The 23529-nt window shown below is 40.3% G+C and overlaps 1 protein-coding gene and 1 long non-coding RNA gene across 2 annotated transcripts; both read left to right on the forward strand.

Annotated features, from left to right (window-relative positions):
• On the forward strand, positions 8005–12685 carry LOC109830231 (2-alkenal reductase (NADP(+)-dependent)-like). Its single transcript, XM_020397440.1, has 5 exons — positions 8005–8313; positions 9200–9377; positions 10219–10385; positions 11281–11363; positions 12075–12685. Exons 1-5 carry the CDS (start codon positions 8065–8067, stop codon positions 12451–12453), a joined length of 1056 nt encoding a protein of 351 aa, XP_020253029.1. The 5' UTR covers positions 8005–8064; the 3' UTR covers positions 12454–12685.
• On the forward strand, positions 19875–22105 carry LOC109830233. The gene is made up of 3 exons (XR_002244232.1): positions 19875–20146; positions 21159–21271; positions 21723–22105. It is a non-coding gene; the product is annotated as an uncharacterized LOC109830233 (long non-coding RNA).

A 23529-nucleotide genomic window follows, 5' to 3' on the forward strand; every position in this document is an offset into this window, starting at 1 on the left:
CCAGTCCCCAAGCAAATCTCGTTTGAGATTCCCACTATGATTTTAAAACCTTACAAAATCAAAAGCAAACCTGACCAATTTGTAAGACCATGCAAATTGCAACACCAATTGACAAGACCATGTCAATTGCCACCCAATCTCTAAACCAAGAGATCAACCCTCTCAAACCCGAGAAAAATCCTTTTTGAAGCAAGAACACAATTGATTCTATAAGCCTTAAATGTGTAGTGAAGTGCTGCAGTGACTTAGGATTCTTTTAACTCTCTGAATATTGCCTATACAATCTCTAAGAATGATTGAAACCAAGGCAATATCAGAAACTCTCTTTTTCTAAACACTTAGCATGAAAATCTGGAAAATTAGAGAGTAAATATGCACAAAATGTTTGATCTTGCAAGTGCAAAACTTGGTGCTTGTTTTCTGATGTTTAAACCTATTTATAGCCTCTGAAATGACATAATTTTAAACCCAATTAACGTCCACAAAACGGCTATAAACAGTCACTTATTCAAAACCTGAAATCTGGAAAAACTGCATCTGTAGTCGACTACAAGTCATAGTAGTCGACTACACTGAGTCTAAACAGACTCTGTGAAGTCAGAAAATTGCTCAGTAGTCGACTACAAGGCATAGTAGTCGACTACACTGTAAACTCAGATTCTGGAATTTTTCTGTTTAGTATTTTGACTATAACTTTCTCATCCGATATCGGAATGAGGTGATTTAAGATTTGTTGGAAAGCTCTTGAAGAGACCTACAACTTTGGTCTTTTGAGTTTTTCCAGATTCTAATTTCTAAGGGGTGTAAATGAAATGTTTTAAGACTCACTTAATATCTATAAACTCTAATGGCTAACATAGGGGATTTCTATTGTTAACCAACACACTAAGCATGTGTTAGTGTGTTCTAACACTATGTGTGTGCATGTGTGTGAGTGATCAAGGCTTGTACAAATTTCTAAGCAAAGAAAATATAAAATTACATTTTGACAATAAAGTATATCTTCTTCTTTGCTTCATTTTGCCTTGAACTCATCTATGTCTTGAGTATCTCTTTGAATATAATTGTTGATATAGCTCTGATACTGCAAAACAAATGTTAGCACATAATACACACAACATATAATATTTGTTATCATCAAAACAAACTAATCTTGGGGTCAAGATTCCTAACATTCTCCCCCTTTTTGATGATGACAAATATATGTTATTAAGATATAAAAATTTTAATCCCCCTGCATGAAATCATTAAATAAAATCTTTTACTCCCCCTGCATCAAAGCATTAGTAAAAAATTTAAAATTAAAATTTTCTATATAACTCCCCCTTTGTCATTAGCAAAAAGAAATAAACATAATTCTAATTAAAAATTTCTTTTCTTGGGTACCTTAATAAAAATATCAAGCACTTTGGTACCCTTTTATATTATATCATTAGGATTAGCCCTTAGGAATCCAAATCCACTTGGAATTTGGTTTCCATTTGTTAACATAAGTGTAATTCTTTGAATTGCAAACTTCATAAATATAAGATGAAATATAATAATTCCTATCATGAATATTCAAATTCTTAGGAATCCATATATACTTATTTTGTTTAGCATGAATATTCTTATTATTATTCTTCAAAACATAATCATTCTTTATAAAATACTTAGGAACAAATCCAATGCCAAAATGATTGTTTGAAGATTTTTGAAATGAGAGCAAATTATTCAAATTCTTTTTACTTTTGTTGAATTTACTAACATTCAAACATATATCATCATATTTTAATTTAATAGAAGAAATATCTTTATCTAAAACATTAATGCGGATTTTTAAATCATTGCATTCTGATTTTAGATAAACATTCTCATTATTCAAAATATGATTTTCTTTAAGCAAGGATTCATTTTCCTCTTTCAATTCAAGTACTTGAGAATTAGAAATAGTAGAAGAATTAAAATCAGAAATTTCTTCAAGTAATCTTTTATTTTCACCTTTAAGAAAATTATGTGAAGCCTTTAATCTCAAAAATGTTTCATATAATTCATTGAAAGCATCTAATAATTCTTCATTATTGCATACCTCATCTTCTGGTGAATCTTGTGAACATTTCTCCAATAGTCTCATTTTCCTTCATCTTGAATAATTCAAATCTGTGCACAAGAACAGAAATTTTAGATTTTTTAACTTTATTTGTACCTTCATGAGTTACCTCAAGTGTATGCCAAATATCGTATGCAGATGTGGCCGTTGACACCCTATTGAACTCATTTTTGTCAAGTGCACAAAATAAGGCATTCATTGCTTTAGAATCCAAATTTGCATTGTTCCTTTGAGATGTAGTCCATTCCTCGAAAGGAGTTGTTGGCTTCTTATATTTCGTTTCCATGACGTTCCAAAGTTCGTAGCCAATTGATTGAAGGTAAATCTTCATTCGGCACTTCCAATAGTTGTAGTTCGTGCCATCGAATAGAGGTGGTCGCAGTGTGGAATATCTCTCTTTGAATTGTGATGTATTTGTTGATGTCATCTTTCACCTTGCTCTGATACCAAATGTAGGATCTGAAATAGATACACTAGAACACTAGAAGAGGGGTGAATAGTGTTCTTTTAAAATATATGCAAAGTAAATTATAAATTGCAAAAAAAAATGACAATCTCAGAAATTCACAATCACAAACACAAAGTTTTATACTGGTTCCACCAACCCGGTGTACATCCAGTCCCCAAGCAAATCCCGTTTGAGATTTCCACTATGATTTTAAAACCTTACAAAATCAAAAGCAAACCTGACCAATTTGCAAGACCATGCAAATTGCAACACCAATTGACAAGACCATGTCAATTGCCACCCAATCTCTAAACCAAGAGATCAACCCTCTCAAACCCGAGAGAAATCCTTTTTGAAGCAAGAACACAATTGATCCTATAAGCCTTGAATATGTAGTGAAGTGCTGCAGTGGCTTAGGATTCTTTTAATTCTCTGAATATTGCCTATACAATCTCTAAGAATGATTGAAACCAAGGCAATATCAGAAACTCTCTTTTTCTAAACACTTAGCATGAAAATCTGGAAAATTAGAGAGTGAATATGCACAAAATGTTTGATCTTGCAAGTGCAAAACTTGGTGCTTGTTTTCTGATGTTTAAACCTATTTATAGCCTCTGAAATGACATAATTTTAAACCCACAAAACGGCTATAAACAGTCACTTATTTTAAACCTAAAATCTGAAAAAACTGCATCTGTAGTCGACTACAAGTCATAGTAGTCGACTACACTGAGTCTAAACAGACTCTGTGAAGTCAGAAAATTGCTCAGTAGTCGACTACAAGGCATAGTAGTCGACTACACTGTAAACTCAGATTCTGGAATTTTTTCTGTTTAGTATTTTAACTATAACTTTCTCATCCGATATCGGAATGAGGTGATTTAAGATTTGTTGGAAAGCTCTTGAAGAGACCTACAACTTTGGTCTTTTGAGTTTTTCCAGATTCTAATTTCTAAGGGGTGTAAATGAAATGTTTTAAGACTTGTTTAATATCTATAAACTCTAATGGCTAACATAGGGGATTTCTATTGTTAACTAACACACTAAGCATGTGTTAGTGTGTTCTAACACTATGTGTGTGCATGTGTGTGAGTGATCAAGGTTTGTATAAATTTCTAAGCAAAGAAAATATAAAATTATATTTTGACAATAAAGTATATCTTCTTCTTTGCTTTATTTTGCCTTGAACCCATCTATGTCTTGAGTATCTCTTTGAATATAATTATTGATATAGCTCTGATACTGCAAAACAAATGTTAGCACATAATACACACAACATATAATATTTGTTATCATCAAAACAAACTAATCTTGGGGTCAAGATTCCTAACAGATCAGGGGTGATTTGGAGCTTTCTTGTGAGAGCAATTGGTGAGAGATTGAGAGATTAGTTTGAGGATTTGTGAGTGATTTGTAATCTCTATTTGGTGTTCTCTCTCTCTAATAGTGAAAATCTCTCACCTTCTTGCCCCGTGGATGTAGGCAACTTTCTGAACCACGTTAAAATTAGTTATTTGTGTTTGTGCTATTATTTGGATTGTTTGGCTTTCTTTCTTAGCGTTTGTGTTTGTCCTCGGTGAATCCCAACAAGTGGTATTAGAGCTTCGAGCTACGCTTGAGGGTTAGGTGGAGTAGATCGCTGTAGAGGCTCGTCTAGGACTTCGTTTGGTGATAAAGGTGGGATCTTTTTGGTAAAGACTATCTTTTTTTTTAATTTTGGATCTATTCTTTGTTTATTCCGCATTTGTTTGTTGGTACTTTGAGGAAGAAGGTCGAGAAAGAAGCAGTTGTGGGTTGTACTTTCGGCATGAAGACCGTCCAAAATTTGAATATTCATTCTATGAAGATAGATGTGAAGAAGTTTAATGGCACTAATAATTTTGGTCTTTGGAGATGCTAAGTCTTGGATGCGCTTAACGCGCAAAATTTGAAGGATACTTTAGAGTTGGACAGGAAACCGGACGACATTGAAGAGAAGGTTTGGAAGAAGATGCATCGAACGACGTATGGTGTGATTAGGTCTTGTCTTACATAAGATTTGAAATATGATATGATCAATGAGACTTTGGCTAAGAAGATTTGGGAGATCCTAGAGAGCAAGTATTTGACCAAGAGTGTGGAGAACCGTTTGTATTTGAAGAGGAGGCTTTATCGCTTCCAATTGAAGAAGGGAACCTCCATTGATGATCACATAAAACCACTACACGAAGCTACTTACGGATTTAGCGAATGTAGATATGATGATTGAAGATGAGGACAAGGTGTTGTTATTGTTAAGTTTCTTGCCCGACGAGGAATATGAGACATTCGTTCTTACTCTTATTAATGGGAAGGCATCTCTTTCATATAGTGATGTCACCACTGTACTTGTGAATTATCAGCTTCGTAAGAAGGATAAGGAGACTTCGATTAAGAAAGTAGCGGAGGCATTAGTCGCAAGAGGGAAGAGTCCAAACCGTAGTAGGAGGTCACAGTCTAGAGGAGCACACCCTGCAGTTCGTAAGAATCAGTGTGCCTTTTGTAAAGAGGGTGAATATTGAAAAGCCGAATGCCCAAAGAATGATCGAACCGGGAAGAATAAGGGGAAAACTATGTAAGCTTCAGAGGTGAATGTTGTCAAGGCTAGTGGTAACAATTCAGATTCAAATTCTTTAGGCTATTCTTACCCTACACTACCATCAGTTTGTATTACCGACTCTACAGAGTGGATGTTAGATTCGACTGTTTCTTACAACATTTGTCCTAGGAAGGATTGGTTTTCCAGCTTTCAGGAGTTAAAAAGAGGGGATGTCGTGCTCATGGGTAATGGTCATGCATGCTCTATTGGTGGTATCGGTACCGTTCGTATTAGGTTGTGTGACGGGGTGATTCGGGAGTTGGATGAAGTGAGGTTCGTTTCGTAGTTGAAGAAGAATATCATTTCACTTAGAGTTTTGAAGGCAGCAGGCTATCGGGTGACCTTAGAGGATGCATCTTTGAAGGTAAGATTTGAGTCCATGATTATGATGAAGGGCGTCAGAAAGAAGAATTTGTACTATTTGATTGGGAGCACGGTGAATGGTAGAGAGCTAATGACTTCTTTGGATTTGGCTAGACTGTGGCATTTGTTGAGGTTGGGATATTTGATTGGTTATGCCGTGTATGGTTTGTTGAGGAGTGCTTTGACCTGCAGATTAAAGTCCTATGAGCACATTGGTATGAGTAAGAAGACCGAGGTAGAGTTTGGCTCTTCTATCCATCGATCTAGGGGTCTTTTATGTGGTGTTCATTCAGGTATTTAGGGGCCTTCCAAGAAGGCATCATTGGGAGATAATAGGTATTTGGTTTTTATAGTTGGGGACTGTTTTAGGCATTAGTGGGTTGTAACCAAGTCCCGTTGGTGTGAAGTCCTAGAAGTCAATAACAGATGGAGTAAGTGTATTGGCAGAACGGTAACTCGTCGTTCTATTTTTGGTAGGGGTTCTTTCTAGTATTTGTGCCGAGCTCATAGCAGTTTGAAACACTTCATTGGAGAGGAAATATTAGGGCGATGAGATGAGATGACATTTTTGATGAGGCGTTCTTTGTTGGAGGAGGATCGACGTTAGTTGTCAAGCATTGGATTGCAAATGAGTTTTGGAGCTTTGACAAATTTGGATCATCTTAGTCATAGGTTGCTGACTACTGCGTGTGAAGATTTTGAAACTAGTGGAGCTGTTTCAGATTTTGGGATGCTTCGGATATTTGGTTGCCCAGCATTTGGTCACATCGAGGATGTGAGATTTGATTCGATAGCAAATTTGGGATTAGGATGTGTGTTTGATTATCAGATATTAGCTTCTGATTTTGTTCTAAATAGGTATGTCACTTTAGACTCTCGACAGGTAGAGAGTGTTGATCAGATCATTGGGATATTACAGTAGGTGGAGGGTGATGCTACTCCACGTTGGGTGGAGATTACTCCACATACTCTAGATCATATTACATCGTTTGGGATTCCAGCTGAGGTGATACTATTTGGAGATCATTTGGATTTGGATGCAGATGATGAGTTAATTAATTCGAGTGCAGCTAGTGGACAGTTTTGATTTGGATATGGCCGTTGGTTCATCTCAGTTGGAGGTGTTTGGTTTATTTCATTTTGGGTCCATTTGGAGAGCTATCAGCCGCAGATTTGTTAGTGATGTTGGAGAAGGGTTGTGAACTCTTCTAGTTGATTGAGGGCCTTTGGAGGTCATTGGATGAACTACGTGAAGGCTTGATTTCTTGGGCAAGAGGATACGTAAGCAGTCATTTATGATACAGCCGATTTGGTGAGTAGATACCGACGTTTGGAATTTGTTCTCATTCTCATTTGGGTCTCGACTTGTTGTGGATTGAGTCCGTTGTTGTGAATTGCTTCACTTCATACTAAACGCAACAAGTGAGACGTTTGGTTTGGTTGGTGTTGGCTTAGTTTTGGGAAAACTTCTCCGAGGTGGAGAATTATAGAATTGGGAACAACAGCGAAAAAGTTTAGGCGATTTGAAGTTGACAGAAATTTGGAAGTCTCACGGTTAACCACAAGTGGCACGACGGTCAACCGCGAACGTGCACGAAACAGGAATTGGTCTTTGGACATTTGGCGGTCGACCGCGTCGATTGGCGCGACGGTCGATCGCGAGACCCTGTAAGTGTTTTTTGGTTTCTGTCGTTGGCCACAGTTGACCGCGCATGGCGCGGCGGTCGACCGCGGATCGGGTCTGGGCTTGTTTGGTTTCCTATTCTGTTTGGGATTGTATTGGGTATAAATTCCTAAACACGTTTTTTTAGGGTTTATGCAAGGTAGATCAGGGGTGATTTGGAGCTTTCTTGTGAGGGCAATTGGTGAGAGATTGAGAGCTTTTATTTGAGAGATTAGTTTGAGGGTTTGTGAGTGATTTGTATTTGGTGTTCTCTCTCTCTAATAGTGAAACCCCCTCCACTTCTTGTCCCGTGGATGTAGACAACTTGTCGAACCACGTAAAATTCGTTTGTTTGTGTTGCTGCTATTAATTTGGATTGTTTAGCTTTCTTGCTCGGCGTTTGTGTTTGTCCTCAGCAAATCCCAACAGAAAGTAAAAAATAAAAAAAAAGTGAGCCGAAGAAATTCAATTGCGTAATTATTTTAAAAAAGGTGAGCCCAAGAAACCTTGCACAAAGTGTGAACAGAATATGACATGCTAAAAAAACTAAGCGTCAATTGGAACAAGTTTGATGAAAAGTACTATAAGTCTATAAATTAATAGATACAACCAACAAGAAAAACAAGTTGAGTAGCCCCTACAATTAAACAATTCAAATCTTTCCCAAACTATGGGTCAGCATCTAGATTCATTCATGTGATCCATATGGAACACATTTCACTTGGATGGAGACAAAGAGAAGCATGCATGAACGTGATATCTGTCATTGATAAGTGAGAACATATTAAACAAATAAGCCCCCTCACTACATATATCTTCGCCATTTTCACCCTTTCCTTGCCAAAAACTCCCCAAATAACCTCCAAAACAACACAGAGAAAACAATGGCGAATAATAACGTAGTTGGAGAGCTGAAATCCAACAAGAAAGTGATACTAAAGAATTACGCAAATGGGTTTCCGAAAGTGAGCGATATGGAGATCGTGAGCACCGAAACTGTTCAATTGAAAGTAGCAGAGGGATCAGAAGCTGTTTTATTAAAGAATTTGTACTTGTCTTGTGACCCTTTTCTGAGGTATCGCATGTCCAAGCACGAGGATGCCGGTTATGTCCCTGATTTCGTCCCTGGATCGGTATATTTGCCTTTTTAATATCTTAATTTTTTCTAATGGGTTCTGTGTATTGAGGTATTTGGGTACATGGGTTTGCTTGGTTTTGGGGGGAAATTGATTTTTAATTGTGTTAAAATTGTTTTATTATTATTATTCAGGTTGTAGTATAGCTTTTGGGGGGAAATTGATTTTTAATTGTGTTAAAATTGTTTTATTATTATTATTCAGGTTGTAGTATAGCTTCAGAATATAAAATCATAATCCTTAACCTTCACTAGAATTTTATAGTTTTGGAGTAATTGTTAGAAACTTTAGGATGGCATCAGGACAACTTAGGTTCAAACATGAATTTAAAGTATATATTTTTAAAAAAAATAACATCGCCACGTGTAATGATTAGGAACTTTAAGACGTAGAGATACTGTCTTAAATGTTATAGTGGATTTGGTCATTCAAAAGTTCAAACTATTAGTTAATTTATGGAGTTTTGACAATTGTCATATGTCTGTCACGCTTTGCTGAAGCAGGACACTCTTTGTCCAAATCTACTGATCAAATAATATATTTTCCAAGTGAACATGATATCAGAGTTTGCTTGTTATTTGATAATTACATTAATGACTTACAAGAAATGTTATGATATGGAGGTAGATGTAAATGTTGTGGGTAAACCCTGCATATGATAAGTGCTACAACAATCTAGGAAGGATAAGATAGCATCAGGGTTCTATTTTCACTTGTTATATTGGATGATTTTCTAAAAACGGAGCTTTTCCTTGGAGCATTATTGTTTCTTAATGCAGCTTACACTGTAAAAGGACCCAGGATCACATCCATAGTCCTTTATTTTCTTTTACATGTTAGTTTCTTTTTAATGATGGCAATGGTTCCTGTTGTTATGGCACAGCTCATAAATGGTTTTGGCGTCGGCAAAGTATTGGATTCTGGGCATCCAGATTTCAAGGTTGGTGACTATGTGTGGGGGATAACTGGATGGGAAGAGTACAGCCTCGTAACGTCAACGGAAACCCTGTTCAAAATTAAAGATACCGACATACCCCTTTCTTACTACACTGGACTCTTGGGTGACTTCATCTACTTTGAGATTCTATTCTTTCTTTTATTTGGAATAATTCTAGTAGCAAGTGCCGGTTTATATAGCTTGAATTGACTTCATTTATTGATGCCGTATCGCAATCAGTATCTCATTGAGATAATTTTTCAGTTTTTTATTTGGAAGAAATTCAATGTTTTATCTGTTTGCTCTTGAGTGCTATAACTGCCAGAGTCCACGTAGTTCTGAAATGGTTAATGGAGAGAGATTCACTAAAATGGGGGGAGTTTTTCACCATTAATTTAAATTTTACTTTATGGTATGCCAAACTTAATTGCCAAGTCTTCAGAAGTATTTGTCCGTTGAACTAAAACTGAGTTGTTTCTCTAAATGCTCTTCATAGTTCTACACAGAATGTCCGATACATGAAAAATCAATAAAAGAAAACAATTTCTGCTTCTATCCCATAATTTTTTTTTCTAAAATCGAGCAGTTCTTTGTTTGTTCTAATATGCAGATGCTCAAGGAGAAACTAAAACTGCTCGAAAGTGTGCTTAAATGCCTGTAGCTAGTAATTATGCACATAAGTACAGACAAAATATATCGGAAGTGTGTAGACAAAATGAAGTGTTCACCTTGGAACCTGTGTGTCTAAAAGAGAAGTGGTAATTTTAATAAACAAGAGAGTAAAGTTGAGATATTACCAAAAAAATTTAACTTATAACCATAACGATGATCTTATACTAATGCTTCCGGTGGATATCAGCCCAATGTCTTATGCAACCAAAGAGTAGTTAAGACTTTATGACTGCATAATCTCGTAAACCACTTTGATTGGTAATAATTTCCTATGTTTCCACATTTGTCTGCAGGCATGCCAGGAGTAACAGCTTATGCTGGATTTTACAAGGTTTGCTCTCCGAAGAAAGGGGAAACTGTTTTTGTATCAGCAGCTTCAGGCGCGGTTGGCCAGCTTGTCGGACAGTTTGCTAAACTGATGGGCTGTTATGTGGTAGGAAGTGCTGGATCTGATGAAAAGGTATACATCCTTGAGAGCTACTCAATTTTATCCTTTTTTTTCCCTTAAGTGTGAACGACATGGTTTATTTTAGGATTATCTGTAGATGCACCCCTTGAATTATTCCCATCCCTTGTATGAGAATGTAGCTACTTATTGCCTTTATTCAATTTTGAGTTAATTGTGTATAGACCCGCTGTGGTATAATAGAACCCTGCTATTTGGCTCGCGGTCCAACCGCGAGCCAAATAGCTTTTTCGGGTATAATATACTACCCCTCAGAGAAAGGGATTTTTTTTTTTTTTTTTTTTTTTTTTTTTTTTTTTTTGGTGAATAGACCCATTAGGGTAAAATAGTCAAAAAAAGTCACTTAGGGGTCTATCTACTAAAGCGAAACTAGAGGGTCCAAGACAGCTTTACTACAGGGGCTTATTTCGCAATTAACTCTTGTATTTTATTAACAGAGAGAGCCCCAACACTCATTTCAGCAATATTTTCATGTTAGTTTTTAAACTCACATGAAAATCACATGGATGTATTCTTGTTCTTGGGAAATGTCTACCTCTGATCTTGATTCTATGGGAGTTTAAATATTATGGAGAAAATAGATGTCACAGGACCAGATGCTAATAAAACAGGATGATTATGATAAGTAAGTACACCCCCATAGAATATATAGGTGATCATACTTTAAAATATCTGAAAGGTGGAGCGATAATTTGAAGGAAACATGCTAAAATCATTTCATAAAAGTTAAGGTAAACGTATAAGATAAGTCAATAAAATATGTGGGCAGCACACAAGAAATAACTGCCTAAAACGGTTGCTTGTATCTCTGTGAAAAAATTGATGAGCATGTCAATTGCATAGTCTGAGCCTATTTATCCTAAGCTTTTCCATGGATATATCATTTCAGGTTAATCTTTTGAAGAAGAAATTTGGGTTTGATGAGGCATTCAATTATAAGAAGGAAAAGGACCTTAATGCAGCGTTGAAAAGGTCAGTTTCATGCCTTTACTTTTGAGCGAACTGATATTTTTCTTTCAAGAATTGTGGTCGCTACATCATTCTAGAGAATTGAGCATTGTACTATAATGAATTATGATTGCTTTGCGGTATATATCTAGTTTTATCTCAGTGAGATCCTCACTTAAAATTTCATCGTGGCCTCATATTTTTAGATAGTAAGGGTGTTTGCTGACTAATCTAAGGAGGCTCGCCTCGCTTTTTGCCTCGACAAAAAAAAGGGTGTCTGCTGACCTATCTCATTAATTAAAAGGATTAATCGCGGATGGAACCCCTGTATCGTTGTTTTATGTGCTACCTCACTCATTCTATTTTTGCAGATAAACCCCTTGTGTGACATTTTCTGACTCTTTTTCCCTTGGAGAAAGAGAAATTTGTGACAGATAGACCCCTGAAGATAAAAGAGACAAATATTTTCGCTTATGGAGTCTGTGCAAAAATAAAACTAGTGGGGTAGTAAATTTGAAACAGTGGTGAGGCTTCTTGCCCTACTTTTCCCCCTTAAAAGAACGATAATACAAGGGGTCTATCTGCAATTAACCCTATATAAAAAATGAATACGGTTGGATTTGCTCTTGGACTTGCCTCCTCTTAGTTTCCCTTTAACCATTAAAAAACAACAAAGATCATTGGATTTTCATATGCCAGGTCACTATCTAAAGAAGAATTTCAATATAATTTCAGGTGCTTCCCTGAAGGAATCGACATCTATTTCGAGAACGTAGGCGGAGCAATGCTCGACGCTGTTCTTCTCAACATGAGGAACCATGGCAGAATCGCCGCATGTGGGATGATATCTCAATACAACCTTGATAAACCTGAGGGTGTACACAACTTGATGTTTGTTGTCACGAAGCGATTGAGGATTGAAGGGTTCCTTGCGTTTGATTACTTCCCTATTTATGATCAGTTTTTCCAGAAGACTGTGCCGTATATAAAAGAAGGAAAGATCACTTATGTGGAGGATGTTGTGGAGGGGCTTGAGAATGCACCTGCGGCATTGATTGGTCTGTTCTCGGGGAGAAATGTCGGGAAACAGGTGGTGGTTGTTGCTCGCGAGTAGGAGAGGGTTATACGTATGAAGTTTGGTGTGAATGAAAGTATTTTGATAAAACTTGAGGTATAGATGGTATTGAACCAAAAATGTCTTGAGTGTCCTCGCTGTGTGTGTATGTTTTTCAAACTTGGTGGTGCTTTCTTTTTATGCAATAAACGTGTCTTATTGATATCGTATACATCCATTTTGTTTGTTATGCTCTGAGTATGTCGATCATTTGGTCTTAGGGTTCTGGATTTATGCAGTGTGACTGATGCACCTATTGCTATTCACAAGAATTATGTGTTCTAAGTGAGGCGTACGATTCTTAAGCTTTTGACTGGATTTTGCGTGTAATGAACTCCACACATAATGTACCATGAGTATTAGAAGTGCACAAAAAATATCCGTGCTTGAGAAAATATCTGCATCTAATCAGTTAGGATATAGATATGCAAGGTTATTAAAATCTGTAACTGATAGGATATGGTTACTGTTGATGTTATGTAATCAGACATATAAACTTATTGGAACTGGATTGATTAGGGGCCGCTAACTTCTCCGAATATCTGGTTTGGAATTGAGTTGTTCTTTTATTGGAACTGGATTGATTAGGGGCCGCTAACTTCTCCGAATATCTGGTTTGGAATTGAGTTGTTCTTCCATGCACGTGTAGCAACTCGTAAGAGGGCGGGGTCTGATTCTTCAGTTATTTCTCCGACGATCAAGTTAGCAAGGTACTTAAGTGGGGGAAATGGCGAACTGTAGCAGTTCTTAAGTGCGGTGAAATGATAAAAATGCAGAGAAATTGCTTGCCTTCGTGTTGGGAATAGTTTTCCCATTTATGGTAATGAAGGAAGGGATTTTGGTCTCTTTGGTCGAGTCTGAGCTGGCATCTGAGTCAGCGTCAACTTTACAGGTGCCGACCGCGGAGTGGTCGCGAAATGGGCGCGGTCACTTCGGCATTAATGAGATGGGATAGGCGGTGTGTGAAGCCGGCGTGGTCCAATGTGCCATAAATATTATTTTATCATGGATGGAGAAATGATGACGTCTGTCAAGCATTTAATGTGATGTCAACACGCTATCAGCGGGGGGCTCAAGGGTCGCCGTCGCCTTTTGTCTTTTATGGACGGGTGGACAAGTGTCAAAAATTGTCTATAGGTTCCCGTACGTAGTTCAAAATGGAGAGAAGGCGATGAACGCTATTATCCGAGTCAAAAAGGATTATCCAAGTCAAAGAGGATTATCCGATGCTGTAAAAGGAAGCGAAGGAACACACGTGAAACGTTGAAATGTGTGAAATGATGAAGCAAATACACTCAGGAGGACTCTAGAGTGACCCGCACAAAGAAGTGAAATTTTTATCATGATGAGATTTAAATCTGAAAAATCTCAAAAAACAAAAGTTGTAACTCTGTTTGTTAGCTTTCCAACGCATCTTGAATCACTTCATTCCAAGATCGGACGAGAGAATTAAAGTCAAAATACTGAAGATAGTACAAACTGTCTCGGAGAATCCGAGTCACCTCAAAGTGACTCGAAAATTCCGAGTCACTTCGAAGTGTCTCGGAAATTCTAAGTCACTTCAAAGTGACTCGCGTCCAGATCAGCTCCCGACGTGTTTTCTGATAAGATTGGATTCTAGAGCTCCTTGGGGTCATCCATAAACATGTGGGGTTATCCTTAAACGTATGGAAGCTGTTACACAATCGAAAACCCACCTAAACGGATAATAACGATTGTTCTTCGATCCTATCCAAAAATACGGTATTTAAAATCTATAAATACACCCGTAGCACCCCCATAAAAGCAAATCTGAAGGGAGCCATGAATTTTAGAGAAGCTAGGGCGAGGTTCTGACGAATTTGAGAGAGGCTAGCGAGATCTTGGCGAATTCCTCTATATAAAGAGTGGATTTCCAGAGATCTGAAGCTCGTTCCACCTTTCCTCTAGACCAAACTTAGTTTTGATCTCGAGAAGAATAGTAATCTCGCTTGGTCGATATTATTTACTTCTGCGAATACTTCCTTTGTGAAGTAAGAGCATTGAATTTTTATTCTGTCAACCGGATCTGATCCGCAGCGGTCCACGGACTAACGCGTCCCCGGCACATGTAAAGATCTCATGCAAGCAACGAGTGATAAACATACTCTATATGTGTTTGAAGAGAGTTAAAATTTTTGTTTTATTTGTATAAGCGAATAGTCTTATAAAAAGACTAACTCTTTTGAATTCATTGTAATTGATAAACGTTTAATGGATTCGACAAATAAACCAACTCTCGACTTAAACACCCTAGCAACCATAGTGGGAGCCAATAGTCTCACTGTCGAGATTGTCGTGTCGCAACCGAAGATCAATATCCCGGTTGATTCAGCGGTCGAGTACGAGTTCGACGAAGCCAAGTTCGAGGAATATTTCTCATCGTCTTTATCAAAATCCTCCTCTCCCTGCAAATGGAGAAAGATATTATCTTTGAAGGAGGCGTACTCACTGATGAAGGCTACAAGTGACTCATCTCCAATCAAGGAGTTATCCAATCAAAGTACGCCAGCTCTAACGAAGAGAGCTCGTCAGAGGTGACGCCAACGCCAAGCTCGTCAAATCGCCAAGGTATTGGAACAAGTCGACGGGATTCAATATTACGTAAACTTGGAGTCCATGAGGTGTCAAGCAACCAAATCACTTCAATAGAGTGTGGCTGACAAATCCTCCAAGCCATTGATGGAAGAATGTATCCTTGTCAAAAGGAATCGTTCAACCCAGAAAGAGCGTATCCAAAGGCAACGTGCAAGTGCCGCACATGCTCGCACCCTTTTGCAAAAGGCACAAGGCATGAAGAAGGAAGGGATGGCCAAAAAACCACCAAGACCACGTTAAGTCTGGAGGCCAAAGTCCAAAACAGCATCAAAAACAACTCTGAAAGCGGTCGAAAAGATCAGAAATCTCGAGCCACTTCAGGGTGACTCACGCCAAGCCCGTGTCACCTCAAGGTGTCTCGCACCTAATTCGCCTCCTATAGCCATTTCTCCACTTCCATCAAGCCTCATTCCTATTCTAGTTGATCACGTACCTCTGGAGAAGTCTCATGGCAGCGTTGACCTGTCGAAATTCAAGGTTACGACGATGGACTGTCTTGATCCTTCGCACAAAGATTGAAACAAAGCTCCGATGAACAAAACCCGAGTAGTTTCTCAGGTTGGGGGTCGTACAAATACTCCCATCAAGCTAAAGGCTGCTCAAAGGTGTCTCGACATCTCCAAACAAACCGGGGAGCCTCATTGTACATGTCCGTGCTCCGTGCCCAATAGGATTCCTAGCATTGATCGCCTGGGGGTTCGTATTGAACCCCAGGAGCCCGTTAAGGTTCCACGCTCACAAGGGGGTGGTCCTAAATGTGCGACTCCTGATATGACCTTGGATTGTTCAAAGGTGACAACAAATCGTCCCAAGAATATCAATAAGGCTCTTCATCCCTAAAAGAAGACGTGTCCGTCAAAAGATAATGTTATACTTGGAGCATCACACTAACAAGCGATGGATTACTCCAATGAGCTACACCATCAGGCTGGGGGTGTGAACAAATCCCAAAAGGAGGGTGTCCAGGAAATCAGCTCTCACTGTCCATGCGGGAGATCTATCAAGGTAGTATTATCAAAATATAGCTGCCCCAGGGAAATCAGCTCTCACTGTCCATGCGGGAGATCTATCAAGGTAGTATTATCAAAATATAGCTGCCCCAGGACTTCACAAAGGGTCTCAGTATTCGAGAAACTTACCACCAAAGCATCGAAGCCCAAGCCAAGACATTTCCATGAGAGAAAATCCACCATCCAGGATGATGAATTCCCTGAAGTCACCATCAACATGGTTGACAAATGAAAGTCTGTGATTACTTCAAACGGCTCTAATCCCGACTTTTTTTCAGAAGAAAAGTCAAATCAGGGATAGGCTAACGAATGTCTCGGTTTCAGCTAGAAGCCATCGGACATTGGGAGTACCCGAGGATGCACGAAGGACTATCTTTGGAAGACGAACTGTCGGATACTTGCTCCGTAATCGCCTCCAATGATACAATATTCAGCATAAGGGAAGCAAGGGAGTCGTTCACAATCACTCCTGACCTAGTGGCTCAAATGCTTCAAGAGGCTTTAGCTCGACAGCAAGAGGAACTCAGAGCTAAAATAAAAATGGAGATGGAGTTGACCATGCAACAGATAAGAGAGCTACAGGCTGAACGACTTCAACCACCACCTGAGTCCAATCAGCAGGCTGAATCGAGTCGCCGCACTCAGAATGTCGTAGTTGACAGAGATCTAGAAGTGGACGAAGTCATCATGGCTGATGCACCCCTCAAAAATACTAGGGGTGGCCTAATTGCATCCCTCAGTAACACTAAGGGTGGTTCAATTGCACCCCTCAATATCACTGGGGGTGGTTCAGTTGATCTTTCTCGACATCCTCTAAAGAAAGATGCGGGTGAGAACAACAAGATGATGCAGGAGCTGGAAGATAAGGTCAACGCCTTGCGATTGGCTCAAGAAGTAAAGAGGACCGGTATTCCATGTCCATATCCAAGAGAGTGGGATTCAATCCCGTACCCGATGAAGTTCAATCTAATTAACTTCACATCATTTGACGGGAAAGGTTCACTCACTCAGCACCTAATTTATTTCAAGTCCCGCCTAGGAGTGATCTCCAGGAATGAATCCCTGATGATTCGATCATTCGTGGGCACCTTTCACAGGGCGGCCTTCGATTGGTATTGACGTCTCAAGTCGAGGAGTATTAACTACTGGGACGGCATGGAAAGCTCATTCCTCAACAACTTCTTCGACGATGAAATCGAAGTGTCAATTGGAGCCCTTTTGGATGAGAAGCAAAGAAAGGAGAGTCAGTTGATAGCTTTGTTAAACGCTTTCTAACAAAACAATGAATTGCAGGGATCCTGTCACAAAGGAATTCATCTTGCAGACATGTCATAACAATCTCTTCATTGATGTGCTGGAAGTCCTGGGGGTCGTATCATCTATAACATGGAAAGAATTAAAATTGTGCGGGGAACATGCCAAAATGCTTTCTGAAAAGAAAAAAAACTTGAAAGAGGTCAACCAACGACTAACCCCCCCACCCCCACTGTTTTCGTCAAAAGTTGCCTTCATCATTGATTTCATTAAAACTTCAAACGTTACAAATGAATTCAAATAACGAAAATAAAAATTATAACTTTCTTGAAAATAAACACAAGATCCGTTTATCGTCTCTTGCTTGCGTGGGTCTTTAGCCTGTGACGGGGACGTCGATATCCGTGGACTACCTGGCAATCAGATCTGATCCAAAAAAATCGGGCAGAGCTTCGTCGATCCGCGAGGAGATCTAGAAACTTGTAGCGCCTATCTCGGATAAAGCGAGATATTTGCTCTTCTTAGGATTACCGACGAGGGGTAATGCTAAAGAACGGATGCGGGTGATGTAAATCTGATGAAGAACTCTCTTGTGTTGAAGTGCTCGATCACTCTTCACTCCAGCAGGGCTTCACCAATTCTCCAAAAATCCAGATCCTCCAAAAGTGAGGCCTAAGGCTTCTATTTATAGGCGACACCCCTGAGGTGTCCTCAAAAATCTAGGACACCCCTGGGGCGTCCCCAAAAATCTAGGACACCTCTGGGGCGTCCCCAAAAATTTAGGACACCCCTGGGACGTCCCCAAAAATCTAGGACACCCCTGGGGCGTCCCCAAAAATCTAGGATACTCCTGGGACGTCCCCAAAAATCTAGGACACCCCTGGGGCGTCCCCAAAAATCTAGGACACCCCTGGGGCGTCCCCAAAAATCTAGGACACTCCTGGGGCGTCCCCAAAAATCTAGGACACCCCTGGGGCGTCCCTAAAAATCTAGGATACCCCTGGAGCATCCCCAAAAATCTAGGACACCCCTGGGGCGTCTCCAAAAATCTGGCACCCCGCTTGCTAAATTCTTCGTCCGAACTCGGATCTTAGTGATTCGAAATTGCGGTTTGGAACTTCTGACGAAGAGTTCTATAGCCCCGATGGTTGGATTCTATTCTGTAGAACGAACGAGACACGAAGGCGTTGTTCTCTTTTGTAAACCACGCGGGGCTCTCGATTCAGCCTTGCCTTCGTTATTGCCGAAATTACTGTCAGCTCACAAGTTAGTTCGTCGATTCACTTCAGCCGTCACCCCGACGACTCAAATCGAACTCTGTGAACAGATTAGGTGCGTTCAATCTTCCCGTGGAGACCTATAGGCAATTTTCGATGCCTACAGATACCCCCTCCAAAGCGTTCCAGACTCGTTTCTTTTATAGAAGAGGCTGGAATACTTTGGATGTGATTGGTCCAACCTTCAGTCGGCGTAAAGGACCCGTAGTTAGCTTCAACTCTTGGCTCCTTCGATTTTCGGTCTATTCGATGCTTTGACGAATAACCGAAGTTCTTCCGGCGCTGCGTTTATCGCTTGGCCGTCGTCGGAGTCTCGAGTCTACAGCTGATGAATTGAGTTTGGCTCGTGTCATTGAGTTGACTTTGAACTACCTCCGTCACATTGTGTTGACCTAGGATTTCAGATCACTGTATGTTGACTTTTTGCCGCAACGCGTTGACTGGCGTTGACCTAGGGTTACACGTTGACCGGCGTTGACCCTAGGGTTTCGAACGTCGAATGTTGACTTTTTGGTGCAACACGTTGACTGGCGTTGACCTAGGGTTACGCGTTGACTGGCGTTGACCCTAGGGTTTCGAACGTCGAATATTGACTTTTTGTCGCAACGCGTTGACTGGCGTTGACCTAGGGTTACCCGTTGACCGGCGTTGACCCTAGGGTTTCGAATGTCGCAACGCGTTGAAGGGTGTTGACCTAGGGTTACGCGTTGAACGGTGTTAACCCTAGGGTTTCGAATGTCGTAACGCGTTGAAGGGCGTTGACCTAGGGTTACGCGTTGACCGGCGCTGACCTAGGGTTACGCGTTGACCGGCGTTGACCCTAGGGTTTCGAATCAACCTGAGGAGAACCAGTTTATACTCGTGTACTCCTGGGAGTTTCGGGAATCAGTTTAGCCCCGTGTACCCGTCGGAGGTTGACGGGTTATCCTTAAGAATATTATACATAATATTTTCCAGGAACTTCCCGTCAATTGTGAGAAATAGTTTAGACTCGTATTCTCATTGGAGTATGAATACGAGTGTTGAATACGTCGTAAAAATATCTGAAAAGGGGATCAAAGTGTATATAAATTATCCCCAAGTCTTTCTACACGTTCGAGCCAACATTTCGCACCTCACACGCGTGTGAACCATCAAAAAATGATTTAATCCGGTTCGGTTCATGCCGGTTTGAGTTGGTTCGGGTCATGTGGGTTCGGTCCAACCAAAACACAAAAAACCCACTTACAAAAAACCGATCCCTCCTCTTCCGTTTTTTTTTTTCTTTTCCTTGCTTCGGTTTCTACAGTTCCGTCCCTATTTTTTTTCTTTTCTTCTTTTTTTTTGTTCGGTTTTGAGCTCTCCTTCTCCACCTCCCCTTTTTCGGTTTTGAGCTCTCCTTCTCCAAGGACTTCATCCTCTTCTTCTTCAAGCCTTCTAAACTCTTCAAAGCTTCATCTTTCCCTCATCCTCTCCAAAGCTTCAAGCAAAGAAAGTTGGGTTTGGAGGATCTTCATCAACAACAAAGTCTCCTCTTCAAGGATTCTCCAAGCTTTGGTAAGATCTTCTTTCCTTCATGCTTTAGATTGATTCTTTTCTCTTGAATCCTCCAAATTTCAAAACCCTAATTTTGGATTTGGGGAAAAATTAAATCTTGATTTTTGATTCTTGAAAGTTGGCCGAAATTTAGGATATGTATTCCCTCACCTTTGATTTCACTACATTCTTAATCTCATGCATATACATATGGCCGAAATTTGGGAGATGGATTGTGTGCAAAATTTGGGGAATTTGAGAGGGTATTTGGCCGAAATTAGGGCTGAAATTTTGGGGGTTTGTGTGTAAATTTGAGGCCGAAATTTTGGTGGGTTTATGTGCAAATTTTGAGGCCGAAATTTTGGTGGGTTTATGTGCAAATATGAGGCCGAAACTTGAGGGGGTATTTGCAAAAGAGGGCTACCATTTGAGGGGGTTATGTGCAAATTTTCGGCTAAAATTTTGAGGCTTGGATGTTTGACACAATTGGCCACAACTTTGAGGTGTGCTTCATGCAAAGAGATCACAAATTGTTGAGGGTTTATTTGCAAAATTGCCCATAAATGTTTTAGAGGGACTTATTTGCAAAAATGGCAGAAAATCCAAGGCTGAAAACCAAGAAGTTTAGACCACAAAACTACGATCAAAGTTTTGTGAAAACCAAACCGAAATTTGTGGAGGGTTTTTTTTGCAAAATTGACTAGATTTTACAAAAGGGTTTATTTGCAAGATTAACCAAAATTGTGGGGTACTGGGGGTGCTATGTGATCAGGTATGATGACCATGACCCAACTCGAGTGTGTCCTTGACCCGAATTTAGCCTTGAACACGAAGGGTATTTTGGGTATTTTATCAAAATTTACTGCGAAAAAGACAATCATTGTTTCGCATGCACGAAATTTGTAGGTTTAATTAGACTTCAACTATAAAATCCTATTTATACACAGGATTTTAATTAAAGTTCTTAATTTCCCTTTTAAATTTCGTGTATTCATACTTTAGATTGTATCTGACTTGCTGCTTTTCATTGCAGGTTTCTGATGCCTCCACGCCGATCTCGACTTCCTAGGAGTCGATCCCATTCGCAGCCTAGCGAGGAAGAAATTCCCGCAGCATCCTCCCCTCCAGCAGCTTCCTTTTTTGGGGGTGGGAATTTTTGGTCATTCGGGAAGGGCCGACACCCTCCTTCGCGGGGGTCGAGGTTTCGGACTTGGTGGTTTTGTCACACCCTCGTTTGGCCCCTTCGCGGGTCATTCGGGAAGGGCCGACACCCTCCTTCGCGGGGGTCGAGGTTTCGGACTTGGTGGTTTTGTCACACCCTCGTTTGGCCCCTTCGCGGGTCATTCGGGAAGGGCCGAAACCCTCCTTCGCAGGGGTCGAGGTTTCGGACTTGCCTTGCTTGGCTAATTCAAGTCTTCTGGTATATTGGGGCGATTTTGTGTCGTCCTACACCTTATAGGTCGGTGTATGTTATCACGTTATTTACGTGATGATGCATACCGTTCTTCCAGTGTAGGACACTCAAAATCGTCTCTCCAATTATCCCGTGACTGATCTTATCTCGCTTTTTATGAGCTTTCTGACTCTATCCTTGCAGTCGAGTTCCCCGCGGGCAGCCTTCCTCCTCATGCTAATACTGGTTGTAGCCGGGAGGTCTTCTCTTCAGCTTCCATCAGGCAGGCCGTTAGTCCACTCCCTCAGTTTGACAGAGATCGCTCCGACGAATCCTGTCGTTTGATACGGGATGGAGGACGCCTCCTTCACTGCAGATTCTACTTCCACTCAGGCTTTAAAGAAGCCCGGTTTTCTGTTCGGGCTGGTCTACAGGCAGAACTTGAGCAGAGTTATATAGATAGGCTTTCTAGTTTAGAGTCTCATATTCTTAGCCGTCAGCTGCCTTCGGGCTAACGAGCTCTTTATTGTATGCCTTGACTTGATCTATTAATAGAGACTCTGCATATGATTCCCTTTCTTTATTCACTTTGAATTCAGCGATGATAAAAGTTTACAGGATTTTTGGCAAACCCCCAGCCATCAACGGGTTTGATATGTCTTTACCGATTACCGTTTGATGAATTATTAAAACCCGTCTCACATGTAACGTTGTGCTACGAAAATCACTTTTCTTAGACTGGATGCTATGATTTTGAATACATAGGCTTAACCATTTCTTATAGGGAAAAGGTACCCCGCGTCGCGTATCAGACGACGACTTATCCCTTCTTAGTCTTCGGGATAAAATTCCCCAGGTTTAGACCCTGGTGTCTTTTTCAATCGGCGAAAGACTAAACCGGCAATGTGTGTTAGACATAGACTTTAGGATTTTTAGCAAACCCCCAGCCTTCAACGGGTTTGATGTGCCTTTACCGATTATCGTTTGAAATCGGGCTAGCATGCGGATTGTCTGAATCCGTTCCGCATGTAACGTTGTGCTAAGAGAGCGAATTCTCTGAGACTTTATGCTATGATTTCGAATACATAGGCTTCGCCCTTGTTACGGGAATAGGCTACCCGGCAACACGTGTTAGGTGTTGACTCATCCCTACTTAGGATTCGGGATGAAGGTCCCCAGAATTATACTCTGGTGTCTTTTTCAATCGGTAAAAGACTAAACCGGCAACGCGTGTTAGGCGTTGACTTATCCCTACTTAGAATTCGGGATAAAATTCTCCGTGCGTGTGAGGCACGGATTATGGTGTTATTAATAACAACCTGCCACAATGTTGAATATGTGGTCTTTTGTCCTTTTTACGGTCAAAGACTAACCGGCGATGTGTGTTAGACATAGGCTTTGGGATTTTTGGCAAACCCCCAGCCATCAACGGGTTTGACGTGCCTTTACCGATTACCGTTTGAATCGGGCTAGCATGTGAATTATTAAAACCCGTTTCACATGTAACGTTGTGCTAAGAGAATTGCTTCTCTTAGACTTAATGCTATGATTTTGAATACATAGACTTCGCCCTTGTTACGGGAATAGACTACCCGGCAACACGTGTTAGGTGTTGACTCATCCCTACTTAGGCTTCAGGATAAAATTCCCCAAGTTTAGACCTTGGTGTCTTTTTCAATCGGTGAAAGACTAAACCGGCAACGCGTGTTAGGCGTTGACTTATCCCTACTTAGGATTCGGGATAAAATTCCCCGTACCTGTGAGGCACGGATTTTGAGGGTTGAAAAGGTGGTGTCTTTTCTTAGGGCAAAGACGAACCCGATGCGAGAGAGGAAGAATTTTATATTCTATCTCCTAAAGCCGAAGAGGAAGAATTTTATATTCTATCTTCAGATGCAAAGGAGACTCGGGTGGGATCTCCACCCCCAGAATCCAGAAAAGTGAAACTAGAAGTGGGATCTCCACTCCGAGAATCGAAAAGATTCAAGCAACCCTAACTTTTATAGGTTTG

This window comes from Asparagus officinalis, chromosome 2 (genome assembly GCF_001876935.1).
Source record: "Asparagus officinalis chromosome 2, Aspof.V1, whole genome shotgun sequence".
Taxonomy (NCBI): domain Eukaryota; kingdom Viridiplantae; phylum Streptophyta; class Magnoliopsida; order Asparagales; family Asparagaceae; genus Asparagus; species Asparagus officinalis.

What these genes read in the sequence shown, in the direction of transcription:
- LOC109830231 (XM_020397440.1), top strand. Translation starts at nt 8,065, where the DNA reads ATGGCGAATAATAACGTAGTTGGAGAGCTGAAATCCAACAAGAAAGTG. An exon ending in CTGATTTCGTCCCTGGATCG is followed by an intron (nt 8,314 to 9,199) that starts GTATATTTGCCT and finishes GTTATGGCACAG; the next exon opens with CTCATAAATGGTTTTGGCGT. An exon ending in GTGCTGGATCTGATGAAAAG is followed by an intron (nt 10,386 to 11,280) that starts GTATACATCCTT and finishes ATATCATTTCAG; the next exon opens with GTTAATCTTTTGAAGAAGAA.